The sequence below is a fragment of the Amphimedon queenslandica genome, unplaced genomic scaffold (assembly GCF_000090795.2).
Source record: "Amphimedon queenslandica unplaced genomic scaffold, v1.1 AMPQUscaffold_13474, whole genome shotgun sequence".
In the NCBI taxonomy this organism is placed as follows: Eukaryota; Metazoa; Porifera; class Demospongiae; order Haplosclerida; family Niphatidae; genus Amphimedon; species Amphimedon queenslandica.
Genome location: NW_003546290.1, coordinates 47,048 through 61,093, shown reverse-complemented (window position 1 = coordinate 61,093; position 14,046 = coordinate 47,048). Strand labels below are relative to the sequence as shown.

The 14,046-nt window shown below is 36.6% G+C and overlaps 1 protein-coding gene and 1 long non-coding RNA gene across 2 annotated transcripts; both read right to left on the bottom strand.

Annotated features, from left to right (window-relative positions):
* Nucleotides 1-302: 302 nt before the first annotated feature.
* Nucleotides 303-5,144, bottom strand: LOC105312086 (uncharacterized). Its single transcript, XM_011404451.1, has one exon. The coding sequence runs from the start codon at nucleotides 5,142-5,144 to the stop codon at nucleotides 303-305; it is 4,842 nt and encodes a 1,613-aa protein (XP_011402753.1).
* Nucleotides 5,145-7,980: 2,836 nt separating this feature from the next.
* Nucleotides 7,981-11,358, bottom strand: LOC109580840 (uncharacterized). The gene is made up of 4 exons (XR_002184394.1): nucleotides 11,313-11,358; nucleotides 8,984-9,041; nucleotides 8,341-8,437; nucleotides 7,981-8,259 (listed from the first exon to the last, which is right to left on the bottom strand). It is a non-coding gene; the product is annotated as an uncharacterized LOC109580840 (long non-coding RNA).
* Between the last annotated feature and the right edge of the window lie 2,688 nt (nucleotides 11,359-14,046).

The window sequence follows — 14,046 nt, the reverse complement described above, 5'->3', positions numbered from 1 at the left end:
CTACTGTAGTCCAACCATCATACTGCACTTCAAGACTCAGCATACTAATTAATTATGGTTGAGAGAAATCTGCTGGCTGCAATGTAATAGTATCATGAAGTAAATGAAAGAGTTTATTTTTATTTAACCAATGAATCAACCAAAAATCATTTCAAAGTATAATATCAAAAAAATAAAGGCCTAATACTTTGAAACTCCTATATTATAACTAAACAAATCCAAAGTAAATAAAACTATCTAACTAACAAAAATACTTGGATTTGATTCTAATTTTATTATAATGATTTTATTTATTATATAGTTCAATCTTTGTCCTCCTCCTCATCACTGCTATCATCATAAAATGATTTAGAGTTGGTTGGAATACCATAAGCAGAAATGAGGGCCTCTTCAACAGACATATCACTGCTTGGAGTAGGTTCTTCAGTAGAACTACTTGGACTAAAAGCAGAGACTAAACTGCTAATTGTGCCAGGGACATTTTGCCAAGTGAAATCAATTATGTCCATATGAGATCCAGTTTGTTTTAAAGTGCTTGGAAGAGACCTCAGATTACCTGAGGATGTGAAAAGGTCTGCCTTAACAATTGGGGCTTGGGTTGTCCTGACCTTTCCACCTGCCCTTAGTTTGGATTCCGGGATTTCTTTGCCCCTGAATATACCATCAGGGCTCACTTTGACCTCCTTATAGCCAGTGAAACCACCTGTCCCAGACTTTGAACGAAAATTGATAGAGTGATTGGTCTTAAAACTGATGGCATCATTGTCATCCATAAACTTCATAAATGATTTACCTTTTCTTCCTTTGAACATAGACCGTACTTTTGCAACTTTACCAACAGACCCTGCTGTAGCACCAAAGGATAATATAGCTCCAAATAAGCCAAGGCCAAGTGAAATATTACCAAGAGTAGCAGATAAGTCATCATTACCTTTAGCAGCCTCAGCATCTGCTGCAAAACCCAATGCAGCAGAACCAATAGCAGAAATGCCACCAATAATTCCAGCAGCTACAACAAGTGATGACCCCCCTGTAAAAATTGCTCCAGCCAGACCAGCTATACCAGCAATCATCCCAAATATATTCCATCCTAAACTGTGGCCACTAGGATCTAAAGCATTCACAGGATCAGCATTACAATAAGCATAAGGATTGATCTCACTGGTGCTCATATATAATGTATCAGATGAAGAAAACCTGCCAAAACTTGGCATAAAACTACGTGTCCCATTACCCAGTGGATAAAAGTTAGGATCAAAAACATCTTTAAATTCCCCATTAAAACCAACACGTACTCCATTATCCCCAGTACCAAATGGGCCGTATGTAGTAGCAGCTGTTGTTGAGCCTTCAGTCACTGAAACAATAGAAGACTGGGAATTGAGACCAAATATTTTTGCCTTTCCATCTGAAACTTGGGCAACAACAGTTTTGCCATGAAGTATGAAATCATTAACAGCAGAACCTGTGACTTCTTGAATGACTTTAAGGCCATAGTAGTACCGAGCAGTGTCACCACTCTGAATGAGCCTATCAAAAGCATCATAAGTATAAGAGGTGCTACCTTTGGAGCTTATCCGACCAGAAATAGTATAAGTCAAACTGGTGTCACCAACTGTAAGGACATTACCAGCAGCATCATAAGTGAAGGCAACTTTACCTGGGTAAGCATTGCTCCCTTTGATAAGTGAGTGACTTACTTGCTTCAATTGAAATCTCTTAGATGAATCATACGTGTAAGTGGCAGTGTCTGAATCTTTATTTGGAAACTTTGTGATAAGAGTCTTGATATTATTCAGCTCATCATATGTAAAAGACTGTGAATTGAATGCCTTACCATATTCATTACGTGGTAGCAATGCACTGACTGAAGTGGTGGCTGTGTATGTGCTTAGCCTCTTTTTCACATCATATGTGAAATCTTCAGTGAGGGTAGAAGAAGAATCAATTGTAGTTGTCCTCTTTGTTACTTTGTTTTCCAAGTCATATTCCTGATTTATCACAATTGTCTTACCCCCACAAGTGATAGTGCGTGATGCTTCACGAGAATAATCATCATAGGTCATAACAGTCTTACTGACTACAGAGCCACTTTTCTTAACTGTTACACTTATTACACGACTCACACCATCATACCCTGTATTGACTGAAAATTCTCCATCTGTTTCACTAACAATACGGCCAAATTCATCATACGAGACAGCCAGAGAACGATTATCAAATGAATAACTGAGAGGCCTTCCTTTGAATGTAATTTTAGAGTTGGTGAGGGTTTTCCCGAGACTCCCCACTGTTTGAGTAGAGGATTTAACAAATCCTTGGCTGGTGTATTTAACAGCATGCTGACTACCAGGAGAAGAGGCAGAGACAAGACGACCTAGAAAACCCTCGGAAGTGGATGGTTTGGCATAGGTGAATGTCTTCTCCGAGACCTTCGAGGGATCGTTAAAGTCTCCAATAGCAACTTCTTTGGAAAAAGTGGCTTCTTTGGCAGTCTGCAGGCCCAGTGCAGGTATATAATCAAACAGGACAGTTTGTCCTAGCCCATTGACCAACTGGGAAGGTTTAGAATAAGCACCTTCATAACTGAACTTTGTCTTAACATCACCAACAGTGCGACTGGTCAAACGGAGTAAACTATCAAATTCATGTTGACCCAAAACATAACCAGATGAGGCTAACTTCACTGAAGACGTCAGCCGCTTGATAGTGAAGTCAGGATATTCCATTGATATAACTGTACCGTCAAAATGTGTAGCTTCAATTGGACGCTCATAAATATCATATTTAGTAGAAGCAGTGGCTGACATTGGTGTTGTTATAGAAGATAATAAACCAAAGCCATCATATGTCTTCTTAGTTGTAGAGTAGACACCACCAGAGAGGGTTAGTACATCAATTTGTGCCTCATTCCCAAACAGATCATAGGTTGTTAGTACAGGTCCAGACACTGAGGTACCTTTACTAGACGTCAAAATCTCATGCTTCCTCTGCAAGTGAACCGGATCAAAAGTGTACCTATCTATTCCAGTGGCTCCTCCATTGTGCTGTTCCTCAATCATTTCTCCCCAATCGCCGTACACCTTGGTAACACTATTAGTGTAAGTGCTCTCAATCTCTTGCTCACTGATACTGTAATCGTAACTGGTCTCTGTGACCACTCGCCCTTGATCATCGTATGATGTATCGCTTGACTTTCTTATATTGCCACCGCTGTCTTGCTTCTCAGTGCTGAGCTCTTTCTCATCTCCATCATAATAAATATTCATGACTTGACCTGTGCTGGTTGTTTGAGTGATGAGTGTCCCAATGTTTCCATTGGGTTTTTGCGTGTAGGCATACTCAGTATAGCTTTCATAATCAGTCGTGGCACTGGTAACTATCTTGGATACTCGCCCATCAGAACCGTAAGTATAATTTGTAATGAGGCCCGTGCGATCTACTTCTTGCATTGTCTTACCACTGAATAGTGATAAGGTAGAGGAATTGCTGTAGGAATTGCCATCATATCCTGTCATGGTCTCCTTTATGGTGTAGCCATTTGCATCAAATGTATACTCAAATTGCTTTGTTGATGCTTTCCCACCAATAGTGATGGTTTGACTCTTTGGCTGACATTGGGCCTTGGGGTTGCTGCTATCATAGTAAGTAACAGCAAACGTGTTGCCATTGCAGCTCATTGTATCGGTTACAATGCATCTGCTAGTGTCACCATCAACTGCTGTGATTACCTTGTATCTGTAGGTTTTTGTTTTACCCGCAGTGCCATCATTGGGTTTCATGGTCTCAGATTTCTTAAAACCTACCAATCCTTTTGGACTGGCTGGACAACCATCTTCCCCTCCTGCATCATAGTACTCATAGACTGTACTGGTTTCGTTTGGTTCCACTTGACAACAAAGATTGGCATATTCATCGTAATCTGTTGTTTGGGTGAATGTCTTTGTTTTTCCCGTTGCATCCTGGACTACCAATGTCTTTGATTTTTGCAACTCGTACCGGGTCTCCTGGTCATCCAGTACAGCATCCTCATCGCAATAGTAACCATAAGTGGTTGTCTTGGTGACATTCTCATTCCCATTAGTCTCAACGGTTTCAACGGTCTGATGAAACTTGTTGTAAGTAGTAACGGTCTTCTTGGATCCACAGGTAGCTGTTGATGAGTAACGATACGCCCATGTTAAATTAAAGAGCCCGTCATAATTATCAGTCCAGCTCATACCAGAGTTGTTCCCCCAGTAGTTGAAGTCAGGATCATAAGTGTAATTTGTTGTAATAGCTGGCTGATTGCTTGCAAGGGTTTTTGTGTAGTACGAGAGCGCAGGCATAAAACCGATTTGAGCATCTGGAGGCAATGCCATTGCATTATCAACATACTCTGCTTCTTCGATGGCACCAGTGGGGTATGTGATTTTAGAGATTGGGTACATGAAAAGGCCTGATTTGTACTCCTGGATTGGTTTGTATTCAATATTGATAGTGCCTGTAGGTGTCTCAAGGGCCCACAGTGTACCATCAGCATTGAAATTGAGAGTGTATTCCTGCTTTTCGGTTGAGGACGATGGATAGACAGTGACTTTAGTCATGTTATTATTATCATCATAAGTAATGGTAGCGAGTTGATTGTCACTGTCCCTAACTTCAACTAAACGGTAGTAGCTAGTCTGGTACATATAAAAGAAATCAAGGTATCGACCATCAGCTTTTGTATAGCGGGAGAGATACATATCAGTATTGCCTGTGTCAAAGTCAGACTTTAAGTACTCAACATCGCCGTTCTTATGATAAATGTAAGCCTCATTCACACCATTTCCTTCGACAGTGATATCTTGTGCTTTGTGGCTAAGGACCCATTTGCCAGACCCTGCAAAAAGGACTTTGTACGAATCTCCACCATTGAGTGTAATGGTGCCTGAACTGGCACTGTAGCTGCCACATTTGAGAGCAAATCCACAGCCCATCCCTGTGCTGTTCCCACCATTGAGTGTAGCAAGTGTGCTGAATCCTATTGAGAATTGATAGCTAGGACCTAGTCCTGAATTTGCATCAAGCGAGCCGAAATCTTGCACCATTGAGAAGGTCCCAGTTTGAGGGTCTGGCTTTCCAAGCAAGCAATTTGCATTGTTGTAAGCCTGGGAGAACATATTATATGCTCTTCCAATGGCCAATACTCTTAAATATATAACAAGAGTTTACAACCTAGCCAGATGGGCAAGGTTGCTGATGTCTAGTGAAGATATAGCTGCCTTATATAGATTGATATAGCAGGAAAAGGAAGAGGAAGAAGAATATTACAATAAACAATGAAGAGTAGCACCTGCAAAGAGAGCGACCAGAATAAAGCAGTACATGTACATCTCCATTTCTCTATAGCCATATTAAGGTTTGCCAGTTAGCAGATCTACTACACGTACTTAGTTGAAGTTTAAAAGTAATGATTATTGAAACTCCAAAAACATGATGCACCATCAACATCTTTTAATACTCAAAATTTATATTGGCATTCATGTCAAACACAAAAATAACAATGCCAGACTGTAATTATGCATTACTAAATATTGCTAAAAGAGCTACACTGGTTGGCATTCATACTCTGCCACAGGTAGGAGATATACTGCTCTATCTTTCTTCCTGTTTTGCTATTGCTTCACTCTCTGCATGAGCTTATCATGCAACTCTAATTAAACAGTCAGGAGTGCCAACATGGATGTTAATTTCCTACTACATGTTTCAACTCAAAGGAGAACAATACTCTACACTATAACAAGACAGTCATAATCTACATGAGCTCATCACATGCTCGTGCTGGAGGTCATGCATTACATGTACATTAATGTAGGCAAGAAAATAAACTTTTATGTTAGAAAACTAGAATGACCATGTTTCTGTAACATTGAGCATGCAATGATAATGTAATCAATACTACTTGTTTAAACAGTCTACAATAATAAAATAATAGCTGTGAACAATGCGTAAGTGCTAATGAGTACTTATTTAAAAACTTAATGAATTATACACACACAATTAATGGAAAAGCAACAAAATATGATAGTGATACACTGTAACACGTTCACACCACACTTAATTAGTGAAATTGTAATTCTAGTCACAAAAAGGTCTTACAGACAAAGAAGCTTTGTAGCACCAAATTACCAGTATAACAAGGATAAACACAAGAGAATATTAGTGAAAACAATGTCTGCATTACACACACAAAGTATTGTTAGAAAAAAAAGAATATTGTAGCACCAAATTACCAGTATAACAAGGATAAACATAAGAAATAATTGAAAACAATGTCTGCATGGAGTGTACACAATATGCAAGCACAGGTCAATTACATGACAATAGAGTAGTATAATAAATAATAAAATACTAATCACAATTTTACTAATACCGTATAGCGGAAAATTTTCGTGGCCCAAAATTTTCATGGATTTCACGTTTTTTTTCAAAACCCACAAAATAAAATCCGCAAAAATCAATTCTATACGGTTTAAGATGGCCGAAATTAAGAAAAACCACAAAAATTAAAGCCATGAAACTGATTTTGGACGGATCCGTGAAAATATTGGGCCAATAAAATTTTCGCTATACGGTATTACATAAAAACACAATTATTACACCTCTCACAGTACTGAAGATTTAAGACTCAATCTATCACATTCAATTAGACTAGTATCAGAAGCACCATAATACACAAACTTTACCTAAATAACAAGGAAAACATAAGGAAAGAGAGGTTTGTAATGGAGGGAGGATTGAGGTAAATAAATCTGCACTGTTAGTCTATACAATGTAACTTAGATGTACATCAGTCAGTGTTTCATTGCTGTCTCTGTGTGCAAAAGACAGGACCTGTCTTAATTCTTGAATAACCTTTAGCTAATGCACAAAGGTAATCAATCAGCCACAACGATAGTCAGCTATAACAAGAGACAGCCATAATGGGCATGGCCATTCAATATAAGAGTGCATGACTTTTGATGAAAGTTATAACGTATTTTAGAGTAGGCATTAATTGCAGTCTTAAATTTTAGTGTTTTCAAGGGGACCCAGATTTAGCAAAATTTAATAATTTCAAAAATAGGAAGAAAATCAATGCAGTTCAATAGCATCACACTATTTCAGAAGCCCAATCTATCATTTTAAGAGTAGAACACTAGCTTAGAGTCTACATGCATGTACATACTGTATAGCTAGAAATTTTTGTGGCCCAAAAATTTCTGCTAATTTTACAAATTTGGAAAAAATGCAGAAATTTAATCCTCAAAATTTACTAGACAATTTATTGGCCAATTTAAAAGGCATAGTGAATTTGCAAAAATAAAATCCGCAAAAGCCATTTTGATGGAAATTTGTAAAATATTTGGGCCACAGAAATTTCTAGCTATACAGTATATCAAGAGTAAATAATAGTCTACTCTTGAGTATATACATAAGGATAAGGATTATGAAGACTTGTGTGCCAATGATACAAAATAGACCTTTCCTTCCAGCTGGAACAGTATCATGTTAGTCTCGCTAGCCAGACCATTCCCCAGCCTACAGTCATTTGGTCCACCCAAATGACTGTAGGCTGGGGAATGGTCTGGCTAGCAAGACTAGTATCATGTATCTGCAGATTAGCTATTACATGTACATGTAGCTGTTGAGGGAAGTCATCCTTTCCATCATATTCTTAACCGCTCAATATCATAAAGATTCTTGTCATCATAGCCTTCTTTGTACAGAAAAAGAAGGTTTATGAGGAAAAAATATTGTAGCACCAAAATTAATACCAATATACATAAAAGAATATGTAGTGAAAACAATGTCTGCATTACACAAAATAAATGGAAAAGCAACAAAATATGATAGCAATACACTGGAACAAGTTCATACAACACTAAATTAGTGAAATTGTAACTTTAGCAACAAAAAGCTCCTACAGACAAAGAAGCTTTGTTAGAACAAAAAGAATATTGTAGTACCAAAATTAATTACCGGTATAACGAGGATAAACATAAGAGAATATTAGTGAAAACAACGTCTGCATGGAGTGCACACAATATGCGAGCACAGGTCAATTGCATGACAATAGAGTAGTCTATGAAATAATAAATAATAACATACTAATCACAATTATACTAATATTACATAAAAACGCAATTATTTTTACACCTCTCACAGTATACTATAAAGACTCAAGATCTAATCCATCACATTCAATTAGACAAGCATCAGGAATACCATCATCCCTTAACATACAAACCTTACCTTAATAACAGGGAAGGATATAGGAAAGAGAGGTAGGGAGAGTTGAGGTAAGTAAATCTGCACTGTTAGTTCATAACTTACATCAGTCAGTGTTTCATTGCTGTCTCTGTGTGCAAAGGAGAGGACCTGTCTTAACTTTTGAACAACCTCTAGCCAATGCCATAAAGATAATAATCAACTACAGTAAAAAACAGCCATAATGTGCATGACCATGCAATGTCATCAAGAGTACATCATTTTGATTAACGTGGGTATTATATTGTGCTCTCAAAATTTAGTGCTAGCACACACAACTAATTGCAAAGCAACAAAATATGATTATAGTTCATACAACACTTAAGTTAGTAGAACTTGCAATTTTAGTAACAAAAAGCTCCTACAGGCAAAGAAGCTTTGTTAGGAAAAAAATATTGTAGCACCCAATTACCAGTATAACGAGGATAAACATAAGAGAATAATAGTGAAAACAATGTCTGCATGGAGTATACACAGTATGTGAGAGCACAGGTCAACTGCAAAACAATGTGATTGGTTTCAGGTAATGGATGAACTGGCTTTAATGCTATCAGAACCTCAACATGGACTTTGAAAAAACCCTCTAAATATACATGTACATGTATAAGTTAACACTCATAGTAATTAACATCAATGATATTATTCTCATTAATGTTAATCTTAATTATCACAATTACTTGTAGCATGACATGTCATACATATATCTGACCACTGGTTGATGGTACACTCAAAACAAATACCACAGCTTCGGCAAGTGATTTCAGTACCTGCAGGTAATAAAGAATCATAATTTTAGCAATAAGGAAATAGGGGAATTACCTTTAGGATGTAATTAATACTAGTTTTAATTTATTATAACATATAGTAAAAAATTTGAATGCATTGGTGTAAAATTAATAACTCATATAACTAATGGGTCAATTTTAGAACATAGCAACAGCAATAAAAATAGTACATGTTGACATGTACTATACATATTGTACAGTACATGCATACTAGTACACAATACAGTGCTATTAGGAATGTACAAATAGGTACTTTAGCTTATACACCCACACATTTCCTTCCTTCCTCTCTCCATTTCTCTCTCATTTATATATAACATACTACTTACATGTACATTAAAAATACACATACATGTACAACAAAATTACCACAAAATTGTTTGTCTTAATAGAACAGAGTGTATGTTAAGAAATAAGAAGGTACACATACAGTACATGCAACATATTGTGCTGCTGATTTAAATGGTGCCTCGTGGTTTAAAGTCAAATCTTAATGGATGTTATTATACTAATCCAACTGAAGCTGCTAAATGGCATGGAATCATGTGGTATGATTGGGAATGCTTCAACTACAGTCTCAAGTTCACTCGTCATAGTATAACAGGATTTAATCTGGCTAAAAATGTATAACTATAATTTGACTTAACTAAAAAACATTTAACAAAATAGTTACTTCCTGTAAATAAATATGGAAATCAATTTAAATGTGTATAGCACAGTTCAATGTCAAGTCATAGTGCAATAGAATAGCAAAATCAGTGTACAATAAAATCTGATGACATTGCATGTACGTGTATGTGGTGTAATATAAGCGATAACATGCAATCCAAACATCACGACTTATTAACACAACAATACTCCTACAACTGTGTCAGTGTGACGGTGACACTGCAATCACGTCATTATAATAGAGGAGTATATCTCACTATACTCAGTGATTATTTTATACTGCTATCTTCCTTGGCTGAGATTCTTTTCAAAAATGATGCTAGATCTAACTGGTAATCAGATGTACAATGTAATGATAATAATCATCATTAATACTGTCCATGGAAACAGTCCTGATGATGAGTTGTTAATACTCCTGTTGTTATCATTACTCCAGTTGTCATTATTACTAAGACTAATGCTACACCAGGTATAATACTGTAATGCAATGAAATAACATTGAAACTATTAATGAACTCTTGTTTACTATAGAATGTGTAATGCTAACTGACTGTAAAGCATGGAAAGAACTGGGAATCAAAGAAAATGGAGTATATCCTATAAAACCAGACAATGGACCAGCTGTGTTATACTTTATAATGATACCCTATTGCATCACAGGTATACTGTGATATGGAGACTGATGGTGGTGGATGGACTGTATTTCAGAGGAGACAAGATGGATCTGTTGATTTCTATAAATACTGGACTGACTATGAGAAAGGATTTGGCAATTTTACTGGTGGGTTTTGGTTAAGGCTGAGCAAGATTCATCATCTTACTAAATAAGGATCAAGTACACTAAGAGTAGAACTAAAAGATTTTGAAAACATTAAAGCGGAAGCAAAATACTATGGATTTAAGTTGGTGACTCCACTTCTAACAGCAACACAATATTCAGGGACTGCTACGGATAGTTTAGCTTTCCATAATGGAAAAAAAATTACAACTAGAGACAGAAATAACAATGAGTACCAAAGTGTAAATTGTGCTCAACGCTATGTTGGAGCCTGGTGGTTTCACAATTGTTACCAATCAAATTTAAATGGTCAATATGATCATAATCCAACCAGAGCTGGATATGGACGTGGAATTAGTTGGGTGAACTGGAAAGGATATTACTATTCTCTGAAGTTTTCTGAGATAAAAACATGTCATAACAATTAACTGAAACTATTTGCATGCAGATAATTGTTAAAAATGATTCATGTGTAGTGCTTTTAATAAATAAAGACATTTTTAGTAATTAGCTACATAATAATATAAGGTTACTGAGTCATAATGGAATAAACCTGGCAAGCAATTACATGGTGGGCCTTTCTGAAAGTTGTACAATGAATGAATCTAATGTACCCTAAGTGGCTACATGTGTATACATTGTTACTTACTGCATAGATAGTCTGTATATGTATTACATATTACTCTAAATACATTAATAGACAAGTCACTGTAATAGAATGAATGTACGTGTGTAAGTCAGTGAATTACAATTACTTATCTAAATCATGACACACAATTCTACACAAACAAACCCTGTGCTCTAACCTCTATAATCAGCAGTTAAATTGTAGTAACTGAAGCCGATAATTTCATGTAGCTATAAAACAACTGCACATGTAAGCTTACTGCAATCCAACAACATTCACACAATCTGTTGAAGAGGAAAGGAGAATTATCAGCACATCACAAGCAGTTTGTAATAACTCCTTGTAGCCATTGACTATGCAATGACTATTGGCCACACCTACTTATGGCACCCACGTGGTTACACGTGCAACCGACTTCCCCACCCAGATTTAGTTACAATCCTGATTCATTCACTTCACAGTCTCTGTTCTTAAGATGATAAATGAAAAGTGAGTCAGAGAGATACTGGAGAGATACTGTATAAATATATACAACTACCAGGGATTCATACAGGATTTTGTCATCGGGGAGACATGACAAAAATTATGACATAATATTTGGGGATTTTATTTTTTGATAAATCAAAATTTGGTTTTACCGGTACAGGTGTACATGTTTAGGTCAATTGTGTAATGAACAACAGTGAATTATAGCAAGTATGAACCCATTTATTAAAGGCAGTGGCTTATAGACCCCCTAGGCGCTAAGACTATTTTGTATGAATTATTTACGGTAGCCACCCACGATTAAAATTACTGACGGCAAGAAGCTCTCCACATCAAAGGCAGATCAAAGCCCGAGGTGCCGAAATGAAGCATAGCAAGAAAACTATGTTGCAGCAACAGTTACCTGGTCTATATGATGTAGTCTGGCCTCCATACTTTCCAAAAATGCTGCTTGTAAGCCTGTAGTACCTTGTAGCGCTAAAAAAAATGGCCAGGTGGTGTCACCGTCTTTGATTTTCTTTTGATCTCGAGGCCTTCTTGCCGTCAGTAATTTACATCGTGGGTGGATACCGTATAGGAAAATTTTATTTATTATGAATGAATATCATTATCATAATCATATTCATTGAAAATAATCTTAGTGCCTAGGGGGTCTATAGGTCCAGTAATTGGATTTGTCTGGCAGAACTATTATGTCTGGCAGTCCTTTTTTCTCCATAAAACAACCTTATGTGCATGTGCATTGATGCAAAATTGAACTTAGTTTTATCATGGGCTTCTAAGCTAATGAGGGACTTCTAAAACCTAGGGGACGCTCTGAAATTAAAAAAACCCTAAACCAACCTTGGGGACTCATAACATAACTAGGGGAGTCCTAATACTGTATACGCCATTATATTTTGTGGGGATTAAATTTCACGATTTTCACATTTGGAAAAATTTGCAAAATTAAATCCACAAAGTAGCGTGTTGATTGTATAGTAGGTGTGGTAATTACATTAAAATCATGAAATTTTTATTTGCAAGTACAGAAATGCAGCTAAATCGCGAAATTTTATGCCCAAGAATATAGGTATTACTAGGGGCACTCTAAAAAAACTGCCACCCTAATCCCTAAACCCTAGAAACAATAGCTAACTACATGTAGGAGACTCCTAACATAACTAGGGGACTCCTAAGATTATATAAAAGGTGATTTTAGAAGTTAAAAAACAGCAGGAATTTTGCCAAGATTTTAGCTGGATTCAAACGAGTGCCCTGCATCCAGATTTATCCTGGCACCTTCCCCACTGTGCCACCACGATCTTGCTGCTTGAACATCGCTGATTGTCATATCTATACTTGATCGAAGCCCCAGTATACTACCTTAAGGAGACAATTATTAGCGTGTACTTATTTTAGCGATTTTCATGAAACTGACATTTGGCTGGTACTTAATTTAGCGTTTTTGATCATTTGGTATTAATAACTTCCATGCAGGCTAGAAGAATTAATAGGACAAACCTAAGCAAGCTATAGATTACATGCTGTGATCTACATGTATGAGCAAGCAAAGCAATTGCACAAGTCTAAATGCTCTAATACAGTAGATCTTGTTGCATTAATCTTGCTTAAATTGCTTCATCACTGACTCTGCAGCCACATGTAAAGTTATCTTGCTTACAGTTAGAAGCAGTCACTGAACGAAGAAGATTATCATCTGCTTTGTTAACTTAGGCTAACTGCTAGAGAAGTCTTTGGACAGCAGTTTAGTACTATCTTGCTGACTGTTTGCTCAAGTAAGCTTAGACTTGCTGACGGCCGCCATTTTATACATTGTGACCACACCCACTTTCAATTAAGAAATTAAAATTAGCGCGGACTTAAGTTAGCGATTTTTTAAAAATCGCTAAAATTCGCTAAATTAAATACCCGCATACAATTGTCTCCTTAAGGTATATAGGGGCGAAGCCTCTACATGCCCACTGCTAGACATATAGTTCTGCCAGACAAATCCAGTTACCAGACCTATAGCCACTGTGTTTATTAAATTTACACAGACTAATTTAGTGGGGAAAACTTAGAGTAGGAGGAATTTTCCTCTTTCCAATCCCCCCTGTATGACACCCTGACCACTCAACTGTCTTTGTCTTTGATCACGTTATACATTAATATTATTGTAATGTATTGTTATTAATTTTATTGGGGTTGTATCTGTACAATTGCGCTTGATTGATTATCATATTAATTTTGTTTACTCATACATTTTGCTTATTTGTGGGTGTTGTTTTAGAGTAATTGTCTTGTCTTACTCTCATTCTTTCTTCTCCTCTCTCTCTCTCTCTTTTCTCTCTAAGGTACAGTTCAGTTGTTCAGCTCATTAACTTTAAAGTGTTTGTCTTCTCATTACTAGTGAAAATTGTAAGTTATTGTAATATTGATCAAAA

Bases quoted from the DNA above. Each gene is read 5' to 3' on its own strand.
- LOC105312086 (XM_011404451.1), bottom strand. From the start codon at position 5,144: ATGTTCTCCCAGGCTTACAACAATGCAAATTGCTTGCTTGGAAAGCCA.